The 25,728-nt window shown below is 49.2% G+C and overlaps 1 protein-coding gene across 1 annotated transcript in view; it reads left to right on the top strand.

Moving 5' to 3' along the window:
• The window catches only part of NECTIN1 (nectin cell adhesion molecule 1), a 169,476-nt gene extending 161,293 nt beyond the window's left edge, over nt 1–8,183 (top strand). The window contains exon 9 of the mRNA XM_074976970.1: nt 7,385–8,183. Coding sequence (XP_074833071.1) covers nt 7,385–7,603 — 219 coding nt within the window. The 3' untranslated portion in view covers nt 7,604–8,183. The remainder of the gene's footprint in view (nt 1–7,384) is intronic.
• The last annotated feature ends 17,545 nt before the right edge of the window (nt 8,184–25,728 follow it).

The raw sequence follows: 25,728 nt of genomic DNA, 5'->3' as shown, positions 1-25,728 counted from the left end.
GACCAAGCCTGGGAGAGTTGTTTGCAGTGCAGCAAGGAATCCTGCAGTGTTTCCTGCACGAATCATTTTGTGTGTATTCCTCACTGTCAGTCTTGGCCTCGCCTAACCAACCCTCAGATCCGCCCTCTGCTTACTCTAGGTTTGTACCCAAGAGCCCAAAGTCTCTGCCTCGTGCAAATCAGTTGCTCCTGAGAGCTCCCTTTGTGGTCCCATCCCTGCAACATGTAGCTATTGCTCAGTCTGTACCCAGCATGGCAAGCATGCACAGACCTCTGTGACAGACCAGGCGTCAAGTGAGCAGGAGCTCTGGGAGAGCTGAAGTCTGTGCAGCACTTGGAAGGTGAAAGGGGCCATGAAAGTGCAGAGGAGTCTGTTTAGAGACACAAGGGAGAATCGGAGACAAGTCAACACAGCTTGAGGCTCATACCTGTTTACCACCCTTATGGCTCTCATCCAACCTTGCAATAATTCCCATTGGTGCCAATGCAACAATTTCGTGTGTTGCATCCCTTTTGGGTGCCCAATCCACTAGTGGCTAACAACTTGTGCCCATTAGCAGAGTTTGCTGCTTTCCTTTCAGTAGGCTGTAGCTCCAGAGCTTCAATGCCTGTTGATGACCGGTGAGGAAATTATTAGAAAAATAGACTTGAATGGTAGTCAACCTTAAATGGTCCATAGTAACAGAGAGGGAGCCGTGCTAGTCTATATGCTATCAAAACAAAAAGCAGTCAAATAGCACTTTAAAGACTAGCAAAATAAAATTATTTTGCAAGTCTTTAAAGTGCTACTTGACTGCTTTTTGTTTTAAACGGTCCGGAATAGCTGCCTGTAAGAGGGAAGAACCTAGCCAAGTGAATTGATTGCACCTTTTCCTTTCTCTAGTGGCTGGTACACATACCAGCTCTCACAGATAGTCTGTGAGCCTAAAAAAGGAAGTAAGCCGTACAGAAGGTTCTGTGTTTGAACCTTATTTCAGAGGAATGGTCAAAGGTAGTCACTGATATTGTTCTGAGTAAGGACAGATAATCTGTGTTTCCTGATGCTTATTTTCATGGAAATGAAGTTAACAAAACTTCAAGACCTTGGTCGATATTTTTTCCCCTCCCCCAACCTCCACCAACTTCACCCAGGCTAGAATTCATTCCTGGCTAAGGATGAGCAGATTTATTGTTTATAACCAGGTCACAAGGGAAAAACAATTCACAGCATGAGTAACTATTCTTAAGGGGTGACTTTCAGATTCGAGAAGAGCTCTGAAGTGAGGGCGGGAGGAAAGACCATGGAAATAGAGAAACTGGGAAACTGAATTAGAGCATGTTAATCAAACAAAGGCAGTTTAATAATAATCTGCCAGGCTATTTGAAATGGATGGCTCTTTGACACCCTACTTAATCAGTTTCTTTAAAATGATTTAAGATAAATATCCCAGATAACTTATGAGGGATGTGGAATTACATCAGAGGTGAAGGGGTGAAAGCAGACATAAAGGTGGCAGGGGGTGGAAATGTGCAAGTGCTAAATTTAATTAGCTGTAATTTCTTTTGAAACTTTGCTAGTGGTAAATAAGGTTGCAGAAAAGTCACAAAGGGACGAGGGAGAGATTCAAAGGACACTGGCTGTCAGCGTTGTTAATAGACATAGAGTGGGTGCAAGCCCCTTGCATTCTGCTACTTGGAAATGAGCAGAGTGGGAACCAGTCTTGGCTGTGGAACTGACGGGTTTAAGGAAGGTGTGAGGGCATAGGGAATGCTTTTCCCCCATAAGCTCCAAAATGTGGTCTGCCCTGCTGTGGTCATTCAGTCTCAGGGGGCTGTGCTACTGAGGCAGGCTGGCAGAGTTTTCACACCCTCCTTGCCCAGCTGGAAAGGCTGCCACTCGGGGACTGATCTTCTTTCCCCCCGCCCCCCGTGCTTTGTGTCATCACCAACACCAGTGCAAAGTGTGCAGCGCACTGGTGTGACAGAACACAATTCCTCCCCAGTGTCTATGCCACCCTGTGCGATGCACAGCTCAGCCTGGGAGCGCCTGATGCTGGGGTAACTGATAATGCAGGCTGCAGGGCAATGGTGGATTGGGCCCAATGAGCCAGGCGGTGGAGAATCAGGCCTTGTAGCTTGGCCAGCTCTTGCAGCCCCTACAGCTATTAGGTGTTGACATTTCTTGCAACCAGCGACAGGCAGTACATTTCAGCCTGCAGCGGGAAGCTCCCAGTTTCTGTGGGGCTGAGGGGGATTGACTTAGGCCCATCTCAGTGGTTTTCCAGTGGTCTTTGCCACAGATCTGTTGGATTTCTCAGTACTGCATGATTCAGAGCGGTAGCCCTGGGGCATGTCTCTGGATCCCTACCTTGGGCTACCTGGCAAGAGCTTGGATGGCTTTGTTCTATTAAGGCTGTGGCACTGGCCTCTCGGCATGCTCCCGGATCCTAGAACAGTCCCTCATTGTTCCTTGGGATCCTTCCCTGGGCTATCAGCATTTTGGGCGTATGCCCATCTATTCCCCCGTGTTTCTCCAGGCTCAGTGCTCAGCAGTATTGTGTTCCAGTGTCTTTCTGCACCTCTCAAACCAGCCCAAGTTCAGCTCCATCCACCACCAGGCCTCCCATCTACCTCCATGCTGGGCTAGGGTCAGCCCCTCCCTTGCACCATGCCTGTCACCCAGCATGCTAACGAATCCCTCATGTGTCCAGATCTGACTTACCTGTTTGCACCAAGCCTTGTGCCCTTCCCCGGCACAAACACTTGTGTCATACATGAGGCACTACTCCTTGCCTACTGTGCCAGGAGTGTGCCCACCATTGCAGCCCTACCCAGGCACAGAGGGGTGGCATCCCATGTTCCTGTCAGCTGAACACATGGGTGGACCCCCCCAAGAGAGATTCAGGCGCTGCCTGCCAATTAACCAAGCCTCCACGGCACCCAAAACTGGCCACACGTTTCCACTGGTGGTGCACATCCACATGTGCCCGAGTGAACAAAGCAACATTTGTTCCGCACATGGATGGAAAAAAAAAAAATGAAAGGAACATCCGCGGCATCTTTTGCTGCAAACATTGACTTTCTGTGTGATAATATAGCCCCGGGCCAGTGAACAAACCCTGACCGCTCCTTGGCAGGGAAGGGGTTAAAATCATTGCTCAGAGAGCAAGGCAGGGAGGCCAGCGCCTTCCAGGTGAGGCTGGTCAAGGGAGTTCAGCAGAAGCCCAGCGGGTGGGTCATGAGCCTGGCTATAAAGAGGGAAAAGCCCCGCCCTGCTCGCCTTTTGCGTGGCGGGGGGTGGCTCGGCTGGGTGAGGGTGGAGGCGGAGCGAGCTTGAGGTCGGAGCACGTTCTGTCTCAGCTGGGAAGTTGCTTCTTTCCTCAGCTCCCTTCTCCCCGCAGCTGCTCTCGGTCCTCTGCTGTGTGAGTGCCGGAGAGCTGCTGCACCAGCCCCCATTAGAGAGCGACTTGCCGCACCTCTGGGTTCACCCGGGGGACGCTGAGCTCTGGACGGGGTGTGACTAGCCCTGGGCAGGGTTCCCTCCCATTTTTCCCCATGCAATCAGTTGTGTTGTGCGTACTAGGACATGTGCCGGGGTGCAGCCCCAGCGCACACACATGCTGATGGCTGTGGTGGGGTGTTAATCAGCTGGGCAGCACCTGAATCTTTTTGGGGGGGAGGGGCTTCCCAAGAGCTCAGCCTACAGGGACCCCTGGCTCTGGCCTGTCTGGCCCAGTGTTCCAAGGTTTGCTGACGCAGCTGTGTGGCAGAGGGTCGGGCTATGGGGGGCCACTGCTGCCCCAGGGGCTTTGTGTGGCAAGCCTGGATGGCACTGTCGCAGTGATTTCATTGCAGGCTTTGTTTGGGGGACCTGAAGTTGCAGAAAAGTCACAGTGGGACAAGGGAGCGCAGTCCGTGTAAGCTGAATAATTGCTTACAGCTGCTGGTGCTTCACATGTCTCCAGCCACCAGGGTTCCCTTTCCTTCTAGGGAGACTGCTCCACAGGCTGCCTGGTTCTCCTGAGGTTCTGCATCATTTGCCATCCTTTAACGGCAGCCTGTTACCCCAGGAAGCTCCACCCCCAGCTTCCTGCTGCTCCCTGGCCCCTGTCGTTGCCGAGAGAACGTGCCGCTTGCTGGGCTGTTCGCTGCCTGGTGCATTAGTTCAGCTTTGTAGCGCCATCAATAAATCATTAGCGACATTTTGTCTTTGGGATATATATTATTTTTTAAAGCGGTGTAGTGAAATATTTATCCTGGAGCTGGCAGAGACAGGGTTTGTTCTGTTTCTTCAGGCTTTCCTTCCAGAGGTCCCAGATCTTAACCCTAAATGAAGTTGTTTGGGGGCTTTCCACCCTGGGGCAGGGGAGGGAACTGGGGCCAAGCTGCATTTCAAGCAGTTCCAAAGCAAAACCAGTGCATAAAAAAAAGATTGCAGGCAGTTTTCTTCCTAATAAGGGTGTTCCCTAAAGTGTGATGCTGCAGTGGGATTATATGGGGCTGTTGCATTCAGGTAATAGACCCTGCTGGTTCACTAGACAAGTGAATAAATGTCAAAAAGATAGCTCAGGAGGCTTGGAAACCCCACAGATTGCAATTGGCAGGCAGGCCTGGCCTGCTTCCCCCTTTGCTACTCAGCACAAAACATGGGGAAAAACCACTGGAAGCACCCTGCAAATAGCATAGGCAGAAGGCTCTCCTTCCACTGGTTTCCCCTGGCTAAACTCCGATGGGACTGGGGAAAAGGGAGAAGGATGAGCCAGAGTTTGCATGAGTGGAGTTGTGTTCTGCACATTCCTTGGACACAGGCATGCCAGGCCAGGGATCGGGTCATTGGCGCGGCAGGTGACTGCATCTATTTTGCAACACCTTTAAAAGAAAACATGCCGGGAGGCTCGTTGTATGATCAACATTGTAGTATCAGCCCCATGCCAGGTGTGAATAACGTTCTATTGTAGTCTCAGCCTCAGCCTCAGTAGAACAGGAGACAATCAAGTTGGATGAAAGAGGCTTCAGACAAATGGAGGGATGGATGCTGCATCTAATTTGTGTTGTCGTAGCACATGGGGTCCCATTCAGGGAACAGGGCACCATTTCACAAGGTGAAATACCCATGAGACAGCCTTTGATCCCAGGGAGTTGCCAACCTACGAATTTAATGAGGTTGTGGGGTAGCGGAGATTTGGATGACTCAGGATTTGAGGGTGTGATTTTTAGATGTGCCGCCGTGTCTGAGAGCAAGCAAGCCCCCATTTGGGGGCGGGTGCTGCATCAAACTGGCACGCCTGCTCCCTTGAGTGCCTTTGAGCAAATCAATTCGCCAGGAGGCACGCCATCCCCAGGGGAGCACTTGTATGGAAAGCCAAAGCAGGAGCACAGCCTGTTGAGCCCCACCTGCAGCAGATAAGTCAGCCTTTCCCTACCAGGAAAAAGAGCCATCAAGTGTCCTTTGAAATGCATGGAGGCCAAAGAACAGGAAGCGGGAGCGGAAGGCAATTGCCTGTGATTTACCCAGGTTGTATATGGTGGTGGCTGGGTTGCAGCGAGCGAGACAGCCCCAGCAGAGACTTCACCAAGGTCAGCTTGCAGGGCTTCGAAACAATAGAGCATTGGGGGCTCAAAGAAATGTAACAATCACCCCCCCGCGCAAGCTGCCTGCGACTCACTGGAGCCACCCAGCCCCGAGCTGCACCACCCTGTGCAAGCTGTGGCCTGGAGAGAGGCACAGCAGGAGCTGCTGCTGCTGCCACGCACTCGTCCCACCAAGTGGTAGCACATGTGCATGGAGGGGCACTCGACGCGTGCAGCTTTAATGAGCTGCTTTGCCACACCGTGCTGTCCAGTTCGCCACATGGGGCAACGGTCAGCGTGTCAGACGCAGCAGCAGCAGAGAAATGTTTGGACAGGAAGGGGCAATTCCCATCTGCTGCCGGCCCCCAGGGAAGGTCTGTGATGACTCTGCATCCCCCTGGGAGATGAGCAAGCTGGGTCTGCTTCCCCTCCCCAAGAGCAATGGGGAGAGGGGTGAGCATGAACGGACGTTCTTTCCAAGCATTCACTTCATTTCACAGAAAATCCCACCGAAAAGTTCATTGTGACTTTTGTACTTGAACAAGTGATGTTTGAGTGTTGTTGGTTATTAACAATGGGGCAATGCAATTGCAACAAAAACTCCAGCACCTTGGAATTCCAGGGGTTTGTGTGCCGGTCAGGAGTTGCAGAAAAGAGCCAGCTTTTGCACGAAACCTAAGAAGCGGTGCATCCTCCTCCATCCCCTCCCCTTTCACCACAAAGAAAGGGACCATTTTATGGAGAAAAGATTGGGTCTGGTTTCCCATCTTGAAGGATATGGACTTGTGCCCAAGGCAAATCCTCAATATTTTTCCAAGTTCTCATCACACAGATACACCTGATTAGCATTACTCATGTGAGTGTTCCCAGCACCCTCAGTGTAACTGCTCCAGTACCAAGTTAAGCATGTGCATGAAGTTATGCCAGTTTGTTTGGACAATAAACCAGTTCACCCTCCACACCTGATCCTGCAGCCACTCTTTACAAAGGAACGTAAGCATAGCCAGAGGGATTAGCCTCCAGACATACTTATCCCAGTATCTAGTCTTTAAGAGTAACTAGAATCAAATGCACCAGAAAAAGGTGGATAAGACCCCTTCATTAGATAGATGTGGGACAGATTGTCTCACATATTACCTCTTCTGAATCCACCCAATTGCAGTCTGGAATAATTCTTGAAGTGTGAGGTCTAATATTGGTCCAGATTTTTTTGTTAGCATTTACTATTTTAATTGCAGCTAATCCAGTTGTCTGTAGACCCATCCATTCCTTTCTCCAGGGTTGCTAAGCTCTGTGACGGCCTATGGCAGGATGCATCAGTCTGATTATGCATGATAAAAGGTTTCCTTTGCTGGGTTTTGAGTTTTACCACCTTTTAATTTCCTTGTCTGTCCCTGGTTTTTGTGTCGCGAGACAGGGAAAAAGATGCTCCTCATTTCCTGTCTCTCCACCCGTCATTATTATCTATGCTTTTATCATGTCCCTTCTGAAGCCTCTCTTTCCGGAAGTAAATATTACACCTGTGAATAGTCTCATTGAAACTTGCCTGTGTAAAATTAAGCCCTTGGGAAATGATTTGCAGGACCAGAAACAACATAGGCAATTTTTCCTGGGGAAAAGGGACATATATGGAGGAGAGGCAGGAAGTTCTCAGTGCAAAATGGCCTGGGATGAAATGGCAATAGTTTGCTTTTGGTGGCGGAGGCTGCGGGGGGAAACCTGACTGAGAGGCATTATTTTCCCCACAGCTGTATCTCACAGGGAATGAGACAGCTGGGCCTGCAACGGCAGTTTAGCTCCGCAATTCTATTTGCTGACTTTGTCTCTTCTCCCAGAACCTTGGAAAGCATCACTCAGAGGTACCGGATGCGAGTGATCACCTGACCTGCTGTTGCTCACCGGAAGATCGGTATCTGGAGAAAATACCCCGTGTCTATAACCCCTTATCATATCTCCCGGAAGATTTCTATCCTCGCCGTGCCGAAGTCTCCTTCTGCTGCTCGCCGCCAGGTTCCCGGGCACCGTACATCTGTCCTAAGGAACAGTATGTTTAAAACAACAGCACACAGTCAAGCAAAAGTAAAGAAGCCGATTCTTCACATTCACGCCGTTTCACGTATCAACCAAGGCCTTTTATCTGTCCCCACCTACTGAGAATTTTGTTTGGGTTTTGCTGTTTTTAAATTTTGGTGCAGTTGTAATTACCCTGACTAGGTTAAGCATCTGCCTGCTTGTTAGTGCTCAAGGGAACTCACTCACTCCCTGTGTTTTTGTGTCATACACAGATGTTTCTCCCTTGTTTGCATCTTTTTTTCTAATTTTGGACCCTACACCCCCCAGTAGTGAGCTGGCTATGCGTGTGTGTGTGTGTGTGTGTGTGTGTGTCTCAGGGGGCAGCTGGCTGCTGCCCAGAACCACTCAAGTGTGTTCTTTAGTGTCAGTTTTGTTTACACAATTTATACACAAGGATTCTGGAGTGGATTCCTTCACAAACTGTGTTACACCATGTCTAAAATACTCAACTCTACTTCCAAACACAGTAATCTCTGCACTACTTGGAAACTTCCCAGTCAGGACCCTGGCCCAAGTTGGCAACTCTTTTATTTGAATCCTGTTCAAAGAGTAAATGGCAAAGATTTCCGAACCAAATGTAATGAGGTGGTGATTGCCATGAAAGTAGCTCAGAGCCAGCCCCAGACCAGGAGAGATGTTTTATGCTTCCTCACTCCTAACTTCTTTCCAACCCAGAGGGCATGGGGACAGCATCTGGGTCACAGGAAAGACAATATATCCTGGAACATCTTCCTAGAACTTTCTTTCATGTAACCTGCAACCAAAAGAAAAAAGATCTCTAATTAGAAAAAATATATAGATGTACCCATCGTTATTTTCTTTTCCAAACATCTCAAGTTCACCCCAGGTCCATGTGTGCACCCGTTAATTGGAATTTTAAAGTGAACTCAGGCAAAATATAGAAAACAAATCACAACTTCAGGTAATCTTCTTGCTCTTAATGAAGGATAGAAGCCAATACAGAATCCGGCCTTTTAGATTTTTTTAAAATGTCTTAGTTTTGGACTGTGAATTGTTTTGATATTTGGAGTGTGTGTGTATACATATGAAAGTATAAGTTCCCACAACCACCAAATGTTTTTAGACAAGGGAATTCATCACCACGTCACCTCCTTGTTCACTTGTATTAGAAAAAGAAGAAAAAAAAGAAAAGAAGTTAAAACAAGAGGGGGAAAAAAAGTCTTGGAGGATAGTTGGCTTCAGGGATATTTCTCACCTTTTTCACCCAGGTACAGCATGGGAGAGACAAAGAAGGGACAGTTATGCACAAGGGGACATGTCTTCAGTTAATAGACTCTTATGTTTCTTAATTTGGGGGCAGATCCTTTGCATCCTGAAGATATACATGACTTTGCACTGCTGATCCACAAGGACGTGTGAGCCACGAGCCCCCAGCTCTCAGCCTGGTGCTGCAACACCAAACCTGCATCCAATGCTCCTTGCACAAATGCCTAGAAAACCACTGCAGTATTGAAGGTGCCCCATGGGAGGGGATAGCACATCCGATGCTGTGAGCCCAGCTCCTGCCTTCTCTAATAGACTGGGTCACTTTTATTTGTGTGTATTTGGTTCTAAAGGCTAAGGTCACTCTACGTACTGCCTTTGCTCCCACCACAGGGGCATCTCTGAGCTCATCCTGCTTGTCCCCCAACTCCCTCACTCACACAGAAGCACGGCTCTGTCCACACTACCTCATATATTTCCTGCAGGCTAAAATGTGTAGCTGGAGTGGATAAAGGGAGAGGGAGTGTTTCGGTTGGGAAATAAGGGGCTGTGTGGGAACCAAACTCTGCTCATGCCTGCTGGGATTGCCCCCAGAAATCCATCCCGGTCCTTTCCTTGTGCGCAGCACCACTTCCTGTTTTGGGAAAACAGCGTGGCGGCCTGTAGCGATGGTGTAATTCCCCCCACCCACCCGCCCACCGCCTCCGCAGAGGAAAGTGGATGAGCCGTGGGGGGTGCACTCTGTTGAACTGAAGGACTCTCTTGCTTTTCACTGGCCTGGTTGTCTGCCGCTGGAGATCAGAGAAGGAGCCGTTGGCTCGTCCTGGCCTACAGCCACCCCAAAGTATGTGGCCCCTCTAGCTCGCCCACGGAGCAGGTGGGGCAGCATATGGAACTCTCCCATTGTCAGAGGGACCAGTCCCTTCCCTTCCAGCATTGCCGATTAGGATCTTTTGGCTCCACTTTCTTTCCCTTCCCTTCGTTAATGAGCTCCATTGTCACATACCTCCACTCAAATGACAGACCTCTCTCTTGCTGGCGCTTTCCTCTTAACCTGCCATTGTGCGGGTGAGGCTGTTCAGGAGCTGCGTTTGTAAGCATGGTTCATTTCCCTCTCACTCACCCTGGCAATGGGAACCTGCTTTGGCCTCCAATCTGCCTTTAGTCCATGCTTGAGAGCAGGCGATGGGATAGTAGAGAAGCTCTGGGGTCTTTGCGTCCTGCCAAGAGATGCAACCTCACCTGGTGAGCCCCAAGGACACGGGGGCAGGAGCCAATTCCTCTCACTGCCCACCTAAAAGAAAGGGGGTGTCACCAAGTTAGCAGGAAACCAGGCAGGTCTGCCTGAGAGCCGGTTTCCACATTCGCCACGGCTGCAGGTGCCGAGGTGAAAGGCAGAACAGAAGCAATGTGGTCAGCTCTTGAGGATCAAGGACACTGGAAGGACTGAAGGTGGGAGAGGTGAGGGGCCAGAGGACACCTCTGTAGCTAGAGCTCTCTTTTGTAGCCCTTGGGGGAGGGCACATAGACAGGCTGCAGTGTGACACGGCAGTGCCAGGAAAGTCCAGTTGCCTTTTGCAGACTGAACTCAAGCCTCCCAGGCACAGAGAGATTTGCTTTCCAGCAAAGTGAAGGATTTGGAAGGAAGCATCAGAAATCCAGCCTCTGAAACCAGCTGCCTGGTTTGTCCAGTGCACATTTCAAACTTTGAAACATTTTCTCTCTCTCTCTCTCTCTACCATTTCTACCTTCTCCCCACTTCTGGACATACTCACCCAAGGAAGGCCTTGCCTCCTGTCCGTGCTGCAGCACAAGATCTCTTGGTATGGCCAGACTGCTCCACAGCCTGCACTTGGAGATGGGTGATGGATGGGAAGATCGGGTTGATCAGGTTTTGGTTCTACAAAGCCATACGCAGGGCTGGTTCTGATCCAGACCTTCATTTCACTCCTCAGGATCCATGGGCTTGAACAAATTGTCCCATCAACCTCCCCAGCCCCATAGCAAAGGGAGCGCATGACTTCCCGAGCCCCAGCCTTGACCTCCAGTGGCCCTGCCTCAGCAATGCCAGACTAGGGGTGCCCCCAGCCAGCTGAAATAAGCCTGCACCCCGGCATAGGCTGCTGAGAAGAAGGACCTGTTCCTACAGAAGCGCCATCCTAAGAGTGGGGGGGCAGAGGCCCCTTCCCCAAGGGGGGCTGGGGGGTAGTTGCGTGCTTGAACTGGAAAGGTGGCTGAGTGTGAATATGAAGCGGGGGGGAACAGCCCCCTCCTGCCGCCCCCATTTCCCAGAGGTGGGTGGGTGCATTGACCATGATAGTGTTTTATTTCTGTGACTTACCTCATGCGAAACTTGAAGTCGTATCTCCTGTCTGGGGCGAGGGGGGATGGAAATAGGGTAAATGCCATAAATGCTGCTGTGATGAAGATGGCAGATGGTTGAAGGAGCTGTTCTGAGGGACAAGACTGACCACAGAGCGCAAATAAAAGCGATGTAAGAATTACAGCGGCTTCTCTGGGCTTTTTACTATGGAGCGGGTGTGGGGTGCTTGGTCTCGTCCCTCTGACCAACCCTTGTTTGCTGCCCAATGAAAGCACTCCTCTCTAACCCTTCCCACTTCTACACCCACGGAGATCTCCCTCCGGGACCAGCAGCTGTCGTGTTCACATCCCCTCTGGGATGAAGATGGGGTGAGAAGGGGCCACTTCCATCCCACGTGTCTTATCTGTTCCTCTCCCTTTGTGGGAGCCTCCCTCAAGGTCCCCCGGCCTTGCTCTGGAGCGTATTCATTGGAGGGCTAATAGAAAGGGCCGCCTAGTTCATCAAATGCTCACCCAGGCTTTCTGGGGACTTTCCGGTGGAGGACAACCACTGCCTGCACCAGCGACCAAATAGCTGCCCTGGATGGGTGAGCAGGTGGGCAGCTTTGTTCTTTGAAGAAGTGGCTGTTAGAAATGGTGCATATTATGCACCTGGCTCTGCTTCACAGTGGTGCTTGACAGCCCCTGTCTGGTTCTGACATTCTGCACGGAGAACATCGGAGAGGGATGGGGTGAGGAGTGAAGGCTGAAGCCCCCATCTGTAACACAGGGAGAGGACAGGGGGGACAGCTCCATCTCTGCTCCCGTTTAATTACATGCTCCACTAGCACCTATGCATCATGGTGGAGCGAGCAGAGAAGCACTGACTTATCCTAGAATACTAAAACTGGAGGAGACCTCAAGAGGTCATCTCTGGTCTCACACAGGACCAAGCGCCATGTAGCTCATCCCTGGTAAATATTTATCCAACCTGTTCTTAAATGTCTCCTGTGATGGACGTTCTAAAACCACCGGGATCCATTCCCTACCCCATGACTATACTGCTCCAAGCATGCCTGGCACGTGACCTACCCCAGCTGGGGTCCAGGGACTTACCCTCATAAGGGGTTTGGAATGGTGGCCACCTGAAGAGAAATTAAAAAGGCTGGGACTTTTCAGTTTAGAAGAGACTAAGGCGGGGTATGATAGAGGTCTATAAAATCACGACAGGGGTGGAGAGAGTGAGTCAGGAAAAGTTATTTACTTGCTCCCATAACACAAGCACTAGGGGTCACACATTTTCGTTAACAGGTAGAAGCTTTAAAACTAACAAAAGGAAGTTGTTCTTCTCACAGCATACAGCTAACTTGAGGAACTCCTTGCCAGAGGATGTTGTGAAGACAGGACTTTATCAGGGTTCAAAAAAGAACTAGATAAGTTCAGGGAGGTTAGGTCCATCAGTGTTTATTAGCCAGGATGGATAAGAACAGTGTCCCTCACCTCTGCTTGTCAGAGGCTGGAAATGAGTGACAGGAGCGGGAATCATTCAGTGGTTACCTGTTCTAGTCACTGCCTCTGGGGCATCTGACATTGGCCGCTGCTGGAAGACAGGATACTGGGCTAGATGGGCCTTTGGTCTGACCCAGTGTATTAATAAGAGTCTAGCAGCTGCCTGATTTGCATGGGGAGCTGGCAGCACAGTAGAATTCTCTATTAAGGTGCAAGCAAGAGTGCAATGGAAGGAGGAGAGAGGCGGGTTGTGGGGAGACAGTTCTGAATATTTTCCTCTGGAGTCCAATGTCTGGTTACAATACAGCTGTGAATGGGAAGAAATGGGCTCCTTCCTGAATATGGTGTGCCCATCGCCTGCAGTCAGGTTAACTTCTTCTGTGGGCCAACTTCCAAGGACATTCCTTTACCAGGTGCCAGTAACCAGTCCCTTTGCAAACTTGCACCCCTGCAGGTCGCCCATATCCTCCCCAGGGCGTGCAGCCAAGTCTCGTCCCCGGTGCTCCCTCTCTTTGGGAGGCACATGCCGTGGGCACAGCCAGAGCAACAGCCGGGTTTTTCCCTCCCAGCTCTGCTCTAGTTCAAACAGGGATGAACGCAGGGAAGTCCTTGGGCTGGGGTTAGGCAGGAGGGCAAAGCAGATGATCACACTATCTTTTTGGACCTTACAACCCATGAAGCTGTGAGTGGAATGCAGAGCAAGTCGAATGGCGGTTCAGCCAAAGCCTCTCTTCACTGCCTCGAGGTGGCTGGCTGTGACCAGGCTGGGGCTGCGTGCTCTGAGATTCTGACTTGAGTTCTTTGAGATTTTGTGGCAGTGTGTAAAAGGGCCTCAGGCCTGTGAGCTGTGGGATCTTAGCCCTGCCCTGAACAGAGTCTGGACTCTGTCCAGCATGTGTAAACAACCCCCCTCCAAAGGGCCGGCTTTATCTCTCCTGCAAACGACAACTGAGAGACCCTGTGGGGGTGTCAGGTTCCCACTTCTCTGCTGGGTTTCATCCTTCCTGGGTTGGGAGCTCTGGAGCACATGCACTGTCCATGTTTTGCTTGTTTGCATGATTCCCTGATTCACAAATTCCAAGGCCAGAAGGGACTATTGCAACCATCGCGCCTGACCTCCAGCTTGACACAGGCCATGGGACTTCCCCTGCAAGTTGCCTCAACAGAGGTCTGGCCTTTCGCTCGGGTTCTCTGGGCACTACATAATGTAAGTGGTTACAGTTATAACAGCAGCCACACAGAGCTCAGCCTAGCCTTCTCCCCAGGCTTAGCTACAGCTCAAGTTCTGCCTTCCTATCCACCCTCTTTCAGACGCCGGTCGGCGTTTACACGAAGTAGCTACCCTTGCAACTTCACAGCAATTACCCTGAATCTGTGGGCAAGGTGTGCAAAACCTGACAGCTGGATAACTCAACAGGAGGAGCCTTATGTCTCTAAGAAGGGCTTAAGCAGCTACCCCATTACATGCCTTTACAAGCACCATCATCATCATCATCATTATCCTTTAAGCCTACAGGCATGAAGGGCAGCAACAAAGGTCCTCCACTTCTGTCGGTCACTGGCCAGCCTCTCAATAGTGCCCCAAGTGTGAGTCATGCTCTCGATTTCTACTTCGTCCGTCCGGCGCCATGTCGGCATGAGTCATCCTTGTTTCTGCTTCCCTTAAGGTGTCCACTGCACAGCAGTCTTTGTGATGGAGCTTCCATCTTTCCTGAGCACATGCCCAATCCATCTCCAGCATCTTTTCATCATGCTGGTGGCCAGGTCATCTTGTTTCACCGTGCAAGCAGGTCCTGACTTGAAATTATTCTTGGCCAAAAAATACGGGGATGACTCCGAAGGCTTCTGGTGCGAAAGGTCAACAATTGACCAAGGTCATGCACTGTCATCCACCTATGTTCTGATCCATGTAATTATGTTGATAAGACACAGCTCTGATACAACTTCACTTTGATGTGGATGCTGCACTGTGATGACTTCGATATAGCATTCAGTCTCATGAAGCTATTTCTGGCTTTTCTGAGTCTGCTCTGAATATTGCTTCTGACACCTCCACCTTCTCTGATGATACTACCTGAGTATGTAAAGCTCTCTGTGGCAGGTAGGTCGCGGCCACTGATCTTGAGAGATGCTGGTGTCTCGGTGCTTAGGGCCATGACTTCTGTCTTCTGGCTAACTCTTAGTCCGACCTTTCCCAAAGGTGCAGAGTCTCTTGCACATGACGACACGTATGGGAAAGCAAAGTAAGATCATCAGCAAAATCAAGGTCCTCTAATGTGGAGGAGAAAGACCATCTGATGCATCTTGGCTCATCTTCTGTTGTACGCCGCATAACCCAGTCTATGACTAAGTTAAAAAGCATCGGAGACGTGACCCATCCCTGCCTCTCTCCAGTCTTAACCTTGAAGCGCAGATCATTGTTTCCCACGCTGCATGTGAAATTGTTATAAAAACTCTTGATGAGCAGTACTACTTGTTGTGGTATTCCATATGCTCTCAAACTACACCAAAGACTATCCCTAAGAATGCTGTCAAAGGCTTTCTCAGAATCAGTAAAGTTGATGAACAACGGCTTCTGCCACTCAATGCGTTGCTCAATGACGTTATGCAGTACGAAATGTCACCTACACACCCTCTTCCTTTGCAAAAGCCAGCTTGTTCTTTCCCCAGTGATTTGTCAGCATACCACAGGTATATTTGCTTTGGAGTCCAGCCCTGCAATGAATACACTAATTAGAACGTGCAGTACCAAATAGGTCTGACCAATATGCAGTTTGGGAATTCTTAGCACAAGTCTCTAATTCTGAGAATGAAAAATCACCAGGGCCTGTTTTAATGTGAAGGACGTAGTGCCCAGAGATACAGCCTCTCTTAAAATACATGAGAAGACCTTGGTCCTGGGAAACAGCCAGGGATGGGGACAGCAAAAGGCTTGAGCTCAGCATGGTATAAAAGAGCCTGTCATTTCTAGGCCACTGGTGTGAATCCACTCTTGGCTGCTCTCCTGAGGCTATTTGTTGGATTGCATGAGATGAATTGGTAGGGCCTCAGGCCAGAGGCTGGCAGGACATCACAGAGAACATCATAGCTCCATGGAGTTTTCCTTGATGGGTGTCTCAGCAGAGGGGCCAAGGATGGGCTGGATATGGAATATGAATAACCCCCTGGGCCGCACAGGCAGTGAATGACTCCAGGTCAGTAAGGCGGGGTGGAGGCTGCTGACTGCTTGCTTCTCCTGCACAGCTGCAATCCCTTCCCTACCACAAGCACCGTATTTGCTCTCAATGGAGGAGAAGAGCGGCTGAAAGTGTCCGCTGTGTAACAACATAACACAGGGCACCCGTCTGGGTACAAACCCCACAGGAACACCAAGGCTCAGCAGAGCCTTGCGGCAGCTCGAAGGATAAAGATGGCCGCTCGAACAAAAATGAGCAGAGCCCCTATCACTGCAGTTATCTTACTGCTTTTCCACCCTCAGATCTGAGAGCAGGGTCAGAAAATTCCAAGGCTTCATCTCAAACACTTACCAAGCTCTGATTAGCCCTTGTCCTATCGCAGAGCATACCCTGCTGGGCCCTTTATTTCAGAGACAGACTGATTTTTTTTTAAGCCAAAGATCTGTTGTTTTATCTCTGAAACAGCTGCCTTCAGAGAGATCTTTTCATGCAGGAGCCAAAAATAGATGCCGAGGAGCCAGGACAATACCTCGCTATGTTCTGGGATCAGAAAAAAAGGACCCCAAATTAAAGGACAGGGTGGTAAAGTGCAACATGAAAGATTCCACATCTCTGCTGGCAAATAGAGGCAGTTGATCTCTCTGCTTTAATATCCTTGGGCTTCCACTGGATATACTCTTTTTGGCAGAGGGGAGCCCAGGCTAAATCTGCAAGAAGTCCTGTGGCACCTGATAGAGTAACAGATTTACTGGAGCATAAACGTCCATGGGAAAAGACCTGCCTCATCAGATGCAGAGCTCTCTGCATGCCAGGCTGCTCAGTGGGACCACAGAGGAGCAGCCCATCCAGTCACTTTCTAAACAAGTTTTTGCCCGTGAAAGTTTATGATCCAAAAATCTGCTGGTCTCTAAAGTGCCACAGGACTTTTTTTTTCCCCCAATACAGCCTAACGCAGTGACCCCTCTGCTGTGGGTTTAAATCTGTGATGAACATACAAAGCTGCTTGCCTCAGGGTGAAGAGACTCCCTGAAATGCTGCAGAGGAAGAAAATACTTCTTCTCCCACCACCCCCAGCCCCAAAATACTTCCTCCTAATTCAGACTCAAGCAACATCATTTTCACCTCAGTACTAATTACGTTAATGATTCTCCTCAGTATAAAACTCATTAAGCTGGAATTTATGGTTCATTAGCTCAGAGCCAGAGTGCAAGCGAGTTGGCCGGTGCAAAGGGATGGGCTGGGAAACTTTCCGTCATCGGCAGGGGGTCGGATGGTAGGTATAATGCTCATGAGAAGGTCCCCATGGCTGTGCATTGGGCCTTCTATTGATTTGCAAACGAAGTCGGTTCTTGCCTTTGCTGGGCTCCGGACAGATGCTCTGCCTGGCAGGGAATGCAGTGGTGAACCTCCAAAGGGCCAGAGAGAGGTACGCCACGACAGGCTTGCAGGAAAATGTGCCCCTCCATGTGTGAAATTGGGGTACTAGCACTTCTCTCCAGGGGTGGTGTGTCCATTGGCCGCTGGGTGGGACAATCTCCTGTGTGTGCACCATCCTGATGCTGTTGTTCAGTGGAAGAGTTGTGATGGGTATTTAGCTGCGGGTGAGACAAAAGCCAAGGAAGTCGCTGGCTGGGATGGATACCTGCAACTTCTGCTCCTCTGTGGTCCCACTGAGCAGCCTGGCATGCAGGCAGCTCCCTCTGCACCCAGCTTTGTCCCCCCTCTGCACCTGCGATGACAGAACATGGCCTGCCTCCAGGAAGGCACTTTGCTTTGAAAGCAAAGGGTGGATGGAAGTTGAGTGGAGAACGCTGAAGGCAGCAAATGTCCATCAGCGCTGACGTTCCTGTCCGAAGCCTCTCAGCCACGCAGCCCAAGAGTGCGGTGTCAGAGCCTTGTCTGCGCTGCGGGACGGGAGCGACCGGCCTGCTGACCCCTTAATGGACACGGCCAGAGGGAGAATCCATTTTCTGAGCGTGGCACCGCCTTTGCTCTGCGTAGGTTTCCAGAGTGCTCCCTAATGACAGTAATTAGGGAGTCATGCTGAGTGATGTTGGACAGGAGGAGCAGGGACATGAGAGGCTGAGGGAAGATTAAACAGACGTAGGCGCTCGTGGCTGAGTGGTTTCTGCCTGTGATGCTGGAGGTCTGAGCAAGGGCTCTGCGGCACGGGGTCACATCACCTGTCATGGCTTCGGCACATCGGCCCCATCATAGAGGCCAGAGCAGAGCACAGAGGGATCAGGGGCCAGCAGTCTCTGTCTCCTAAGAGCTCTGCACTGCTGCCTGCCCCAGCAGTGGAGGCACCCTTTGAATGTGGGGAGAGAGGAGTCAGGTGTTCTGTGTTCCCCCGTGCAGGGAAAACTGGGATGCGTTCAGCTGCCACCAGCCAGCCCCAAAATGGAACGTTGCACAGCTGTATGCAAGGTACAGGGGGCTGGGCTGACCCTGACTCCAAACGAATGAGGAGCTGTTGAGCCCCCAGGGATTTCCCCTTGCTGAGCAGGAGGAGGCCAGAGGGCGTGTGTAGCTAAGCACTTCATGAGCATGGCCAGGCTGGCCTGATCTTTGGCGCCTTCCAAGCCCATCCCCGCCATCACCTCCACCCCTTTTGTGCCCTAGCCCTAAAGTCACTCCTATCCCCGGCCGTTGGCTGGCTGGAGAATGCACATGGCATCTCTCCCTTACAGATCACAGCCACCTCATGACCTCATCCTGCCCTCCAGCTCCCGGCCTGCACAGAGGTCTGGATCCCATGTCCGGTGCTGACCCCTGTGACAAAAGCCGCTCCTCTCACACCCTTCTCCCTCCCACCATGCCCGAATTAGGCCAAATTAAAGATGGGCAAGTCCTGTTCAGTGTACCCTGGGGAGCCAAAGCAGGATCACTCCCTGGAGGTTTGCTGCCTGGGTTCGTCCTGAATGTTCCCAGAGACCAGACTTGTGTGGCTTCCCCTGGGAGAGCCCTTCACAGCTTGACTGGTGTGGTTAGTGCATAGTATGTTGTCCTGGGGAAGGACCCTCATCTGGTGGCAATCGGTGCAGCTCCACCGACTTCCCTTTGTGGCTTTTGAGCATTAGTGGCTCCAGAGTTTAAAACTGTACCCTTTGCCTGGGGCAAGGTGGTAGAAGTGTGCAGTGGGGGGAAAAGGGTGCATATAATCTTCAAGATGTAATGGACTATTTAATTTCACTCTGTTAGTCTTCCCTGTAGCCTCTTCTCATGTGACCCTCTCTACTTCTCTTGCTTTTGCAGTGTTTAAGTCCCTGTAACAGTGACAGCCATTCATTTTCTGGGCATGTCTGCCCATCGTCCCAACAAGTCATTTAAAACAGCTCCACGTATTTTGGCCAGGGTTTCCAGAGCCAGGCAGTGGGTGTGAAGGTCCATTTCCTGTTAATTGGGTTGCCTGGTTCCTTAGGTGTTTGGATGGTCTTGGCCACAGTTGTCCCTTACCGTTTCCTTTGGGATTTGGACTTTAGCACCAGCAGCTCACTTCAGTGTCCTGTTTGATCTCTGCATCCTAACCTTTGCTCACTTAATGAATACCACCCACCTGGTCAAATGCCCCATTGGTAGCTTGTTCCCACTTGTAGATATTCCAGAGTATTGCCCAGATTCTGGCCATCTTCCTTTGTCCCAATTGACTCAGCCACCTCTGCCGCTCCCAGCCCCATGGTTTATTGCCTGAATTAACCACCTTGACTGAAATAATAATGTGGCAGCAACATTTGAAACGCCAGTCTGAGTTAGCTGAGTAGATGATCACACCCTGATAAGTCCATGTTGGCATCCCCAATTAAATGATTTATTTCCCAGGGCTCACTTTCTAAATCCCACAAAATTATTTCTAATATCCCTTCCCCACCTACTGCGGTTAAATGGGCTGGACTGTAATTGCTTGTTGTATCGCAGGGTCTGTAGCTAAATGCTGGCATGATATTGGCCATTTTCCAGTTATCGGGTCTTGAAAAACAGAAAACATCTACAAAACTGTCATTTAAGTTGTTGTTAATTTCTACTCCTTGTTTCCTAGTCAGAGCACGGGTGGGTGGTTTCTAGGACTGGCACAATCTGTGCTTTTCACGCCTATTTCTGTGGTTATCTTCAATCTATGAGCCAGAATATGCATCTACTAGTGAAAATTGACTGTAGCTACATGGACTTCTATGGTAACAGAGAGAGAGCCGTGTTAGTCTATATTCTATCAAAACAAAAAAGCAGTCCAGTAGCACTTCAAAGACTAACAAGTGGGTCTGTCCCATGAAAGCTCACCACCTAATAAACTGTTTTGTTAGTCTTAACATGGACTTCTGTGGAGGTATTCTGGGAGGACAGCAAAGTGCCCAAGCTCAAAATTTTGTGCCAGATTTGGGGGGAAACTTTGTTAGATCAGAGGGCTCTAGCGTGACTTGAGAGAGGTCTCATGACCACACCTAACATGGCACTTTAATGCATACGTGGAGGCAGATATCTGAGTGCAGGAAGAGGAGCTCTGTACAGAATAAGAGCACCCACCAATCCTTGGGTTACTTCAGCAACAGGAATGAGTTAGATGGCTTCATGCAGGCTGCTTGGTAACATCTACCAGCGTGCCCAGCACCTGCCATTGTGCAAGGAATTGTGAACGTGCAACACACCTGAGCAGTGCCAAGAAGGGGTCGGGTAGAGTTGTATACCAGCTGGGGATTCAGCCCAAAAGATCTGTCGTGAGGCCCACAGACTGGACACACTCATTTCTTCCTACCATCTTCCCTTCCACTCAAACCTTCCCTGGGGTTTTTAAATCCTCTCTGCTCGTTTGTGTCCACCAACAAAAGAAACATGATGTTGATCAGCTTTCTCTTGTTCACCCTACGCAGACCCTGCCTACAACCCAAGGAGGATTCTGGTGGACTTACTTGGTTGTTGGGCTGAATTGTGAGCCCCTAAACTTATGGCTGGCAGGAACTGCATTCCCTTCTGCAAATAAAACAAAAAACAAAAAAACCACACACACACAGCAGAACAACTGCTCAGGCAGTACATCCTGCCCATTAATTTCCTTCTCTGATTTTCCTAGTGGAGCAATTTTCTCTGTTACCTTTTTGTGTAATGGTGCAAATACATTTAAAGAACACTTTTACTGTGCTGTGAAATATTTTTCCACATTCCTGTCCCACTATTCCTGTTTGATCTGCAAATTATCCTTTTAACTTGCTTTTGCTTATTTTTATAGCTCTCCTGGTTTATTTATATCTACCTATCTATAATGATTTCAGAGCTATTACTCACAGCGGCACCAGGAAACATGACGTTTCCCAATTTACAATTGCAATTATGATATCCGACAGAAACAAATGCAGCTGCCTTCAATTTTAAGCAATATTTTGATCATAATGATTAAAAAGTAACTTGTGGCACTGCGCACATTAGAGAAATTAATGTGATTTCATGGTTTTGTTAAAAGGCGTGCAAAATAGGGGCGGGTAAGAGAGCTAGAATGGATGTACTGTTTTCAACTCATTGGATTGCATTTTTAATTCATCAGGTCCCACTCCAAATCCACAGCTCTGCTTTTGCTGGAGTTAACTTCCCCAGTGAGTTGAATCTGTGTGGCTGTTCTGTCCTTCAACTTATTTTTTTCTCCCACTTTTCCCATCCTGCAATTGCTAGTTATTAAAGCCTTTGTGGGCAAACAAGAACATTTTGCTGTCATTGCTTATTTCAGCTTGCTTGTGCTGCGGGGACAAGTGAAATCCAGTTGGCAATATTATAATCATTGCCACAATTACTTATTATGAACTCGGTAACAAATTGTGGCAGATCTCGGGGGTTGCGTGTCTCGTTGTGCTTCACGAGAAAAAAGCACAAGCGAGACAAATTGAAATTAATGACACAGAATGTCTTCATGAGAAGCCACGGTTCACATGAACAATCAGAGGAGAACATCCCTTTCACGAATGGGAGGGGTCATTCACTCAGGGCTTGAAGGCTTGGGAAGTAATATTTGGCTTGTCTCTTCTTCAAAGACCACACGTGCCCAGGACTTTTCTTCATGGATTATTTTGAATTTCCGCCTCCTCAGTCTCTGTGGGTTGCTTGCTCAGTCCAATGAGCTGGTGTCTTGAGAAATGATGAACCTTTATAAAGAACAGATTCGATGCTGATGCCTTCATTTTTAATGTGTGTAAATGGAATGTCAGCTTAACAGCTCCAGAGATTCTGCATACATGTACACAATTAGCAAGGGGAAATGATAGTGCACTGCATTACATGACCCTGAGCTGGAAGGATCTCCTTGGGATTAGTTCAACCCTCTTAATCCATTCAACTCCGAAATTCTCTGCTGAGACTTCTACTTAGCAATGGTTATGGTAGTGTCTTCCTAACACAGATACTTATCCACTAGCAATCAGGCTGAGTCCTCTAACTTATTTCATGGGTGTCTGTAATAGGAAGTAACAGCAACGAAGGGTCCTGTGGCACCTTATAGACTAACAGAAAACTTTCTGTTAGTCTATAAGGTGCCACAGGACCCTTCGTTGCTGTTACAGATCCAGACTAACATGGCTACCCCTCCGATACTTGTAATAGGATGGAGTTTCTGGAAACAGCTAGAGAAGTCAACCCAGGGTATCTTTGATTAAAAACTGGGCTACTCACAGCCCCAGGCTGGGATTTCCTTCTCACTAAGGCAAATCCAACCAGCCACAACAATACTTCTGCCAGCCCCCTGGCCAGCCAGAAGCCACACAAGCAAACCCACAGACTTCTCAGCTGCTATACCAGCCCAGACCAACAACACCCAAATTAAGGTCAGTGGTTATTAAACCTGTTTCACCCAACAGTGCACAGATTCTTCCAGACCCCAAAGGGCCCAACCACAGCCCCTGGTCAATATATACATGGATCTTACCCAAATCACCATGCAAAAGTCAGATCCTTAGGTCTAATATCTAAGGCTTCATTAACTAAAAGGAAAGAACAAGGTTAGAGAGAAATATTTAAAACAATACTTTACATACATTAATTCTAATCATTAATGCAGGCCAGCAATGTTATATGCCGATTCTTGAAGTCTTTGCAACCATCCTTTTAAGGGATGGGCCCCCCAGTCCAGACAGGCTCAGGTTGTGAGGGCTGGAGAACAAAGAAAATACCTGCCAGGGCCCATCTTATAGTTTTTCATACATGGAGGGAAAATTCCATTCTTCTGCCATAGGTCTGGCTTACCTGTGCTGAGTTTCCATTCGTTGCAGTCCCAGAAGGAAAACCCTTCAAAAAATGAGTGTTGGCCATCTAGGTCCTTGCTCAGTCTGTTGTCCTGGCTGAGGTGGAGTCCACTGTGAACCTCAGCCCTGAAACATTTCTCATGCCACTGCAAAGCTAAAATATCTATAACTTTGCAAACAAGCATGAAACAGACTTATAAGCGGCATGCATCAATTCAGCACCTCATTAGCTTTAATTAGATACCTCATACAATCTCCTTGGTGCCAATAGATACAATGGATACATAAAATGGTTTCCCCATCCATATACAATCCAGTCATGTCACAGTGTCATCCAATCCTATAGCACCTGATAATGATATTCCGGTCATTCACAGTTGACAGCAGGCTAGATCTACACAAGGGACCTAGTGGTGCAAAGATCCATGCCCCATTACCCTGGAATCCCTCAGTTCTGCTCCAGAAAGTCTGGAAACAAGTGAGCCTCTTTCCAAACCATTAACCTGGCTGCTCAGTGGGTGAGATGAATGGGGCAAGGCTACTCCATAGGCCAGATTGCTAAAGGTGCTCAGCTCCCGCAATCAGCTTTTCAGAATGGCTCAGCTCCCATGGGGAAAAATGTGACCCAATCTGGGGTGAGCTGAGCTTGCAAGAAAATCTGGCCACATCAATGGAATCTGAGACCTTTTGAGAATATTGACCCTTTTGCAGGTGCTGAATGCTGGGAAATCTGTCCTTAAGCTCATTTGAAAGCCTGGTCTATGGGGTCAGAGATTCCTCTGTCTCACATGGGGGTAAATCCGTAACCCCCATTGAATGTAGTGTTGTTAAGCTGCAATCGAACATGTGTGTAAGAGAGGATGGGATCAGGGTCCTGATGTGAAACCAGTTTGACCCTCCACCAAAACCAAAGGAAGTCTGATTCCCTGACAGTGCTGATTATATCCAATGCATCGGAAGCAAATTCCACCCCTAGCGCCTTTTCTAGGATGATTTTTATTGCAGGGAGTGTTTCATTCTGAACACCTCACCCATAATCGCTCCTTGCTCAAAGAAGGGGGAAACAGCAGACAGCTGGTGTTACCTGAGCACAGTGAAATTTTAAAAGACAGTTTGGTTTGCTTTCAATATACAATGTTTACAGCCCCATGCTACGTGGAGGGGGAGGATACACTGCCTGAGCCCAGAGTGATGGAGAAGAGAGTAAATGGAGTTACTGGGGTTTTCTTTTAAAGGCAGAAGAAACTTTTTCACTGCCTGCTCTTCTTTAAGAATATCTCCTGTTTATTCAGTCAGTCAGTGGCCTCCATCCACTGCCTCTGTTTGAGTTTCTCCTCCCAGGCCTTTTAAGGAATTCGCTAACCTTTTAATAGCCATGATAAAAGTGCAGTATCTTTTCCTAGTCCTCAATGGGTCAAATACCTCTCTCTCCACCTCTCCCACTCACCCCAGTTTCTTTTGCAAATCCACAGATCTTGCAGAACAACAAGTCTTGTGGCACCTTATAGAGTAGCAGCATAAGCTTTCGTGGGCAAAGACCCACTTCATCAGATGCATGAGTGGGTGGGGGTGGTTTCAGAGACGTATTTAAAGAGTGGGGTCCCAGTAAAAGGGAGGACCCACTGGGCCCCCACTCTTTAAATACTCCTCTGAAACCACCACCCCCCATTTGTGCATCTGATGAAGGGGGTCTTTGCCCACAAAAGCTTATGCTCCAAAATATCTGTTAGTCTATAAGGTGACACAAGACTTCTTGTTGTTCTTGAAGCTACAGACTAACATGGCTACCTCCCTGATACTTGTCACCATAGATCTTGCTCCTGAAAGCTTCAGCTCCTCAGCACAGAGGGCATTCTATGGGAGTAGCTATCCCACTGTCAGACATTCCTACCAAACACACTCTGGGGTTCCCAGAGCTGCTGGGAAGAACCGTCCAAGCCAGCTTGGTGAAGGACCCGGCCTAGCCATCACTTCTTGCTGTTGCTGGAGCCAGTTCCCCAACAGGCCGAGAGCTGTCCCTCAGCACCGTGCATTCCCCGGGATAAAGCCGCCCGAAAAGGAGCTGTCCCTCAGCACCAGGGACAAAATAGAATTGTTTCCACAATCTTTCGTGCCTGCTCCGAGACACAGAGGGGATGGGGCTTACAAGTGGTTTTCCCTCCCTGCAGGGAACTTCTGGTTTTCAGCACTGTGATATCACTACACAGCATGTAAGCATGAGCTTACCTCATTTTGCATCTTCAGCGGGGGTGTCAGCTTAGAACACATCCATGAACTACCCACTACAAACCAAGCCACCACCTCAGACTGTCTTGAATTTGATTCCCTTCTGTCTTATATCCATCCCTGGACTTCAACTGACAGCCCCTGAATTTACCCTGAGGCAGATGGAGGATGGAGCGTGGATGTAGCTATGTCCCATTGATAGATCCCTGCAGATCCATGGCTATCTGCTTTGTATCTATGGGCCCCCACATCTGTGGGCATGGATGTGGATATCATGGCTCATTATTGTGAATTCAGATGCAAAGGTGGGTACAAACCTGTCTCTGCACACGGCTCTGTCCATCGGAGGCAAACAGATACAATGACAGCCTGTCAGCATGGAGTGCCACTTGCGTGTAAACTCCTGAAGGTTAAAATCTGATGTTCTCTCTTTGTGAAGCATCCCTGGGAAATACA

This window comes from Carettochelys insculpta, chromosome 25 (assembly GCF_033958435.1).
Source record: "Carettochelys insculpta isolate YL-2023 chromosome 25, ASM3395843v1, whole genome shotgun sequence".
Classification (NCBI taxonomy): Eukaryota; Metazoa; Chordata; order Testudines; family Carettochelyidae; genus Carettochelys; species Carettochelys insculpta.
The sequence above is the reverse complement of the archived record's forward strand: the minus strand, read 5'-3'. Positions and strand labels throughout refer to the sequence as shown.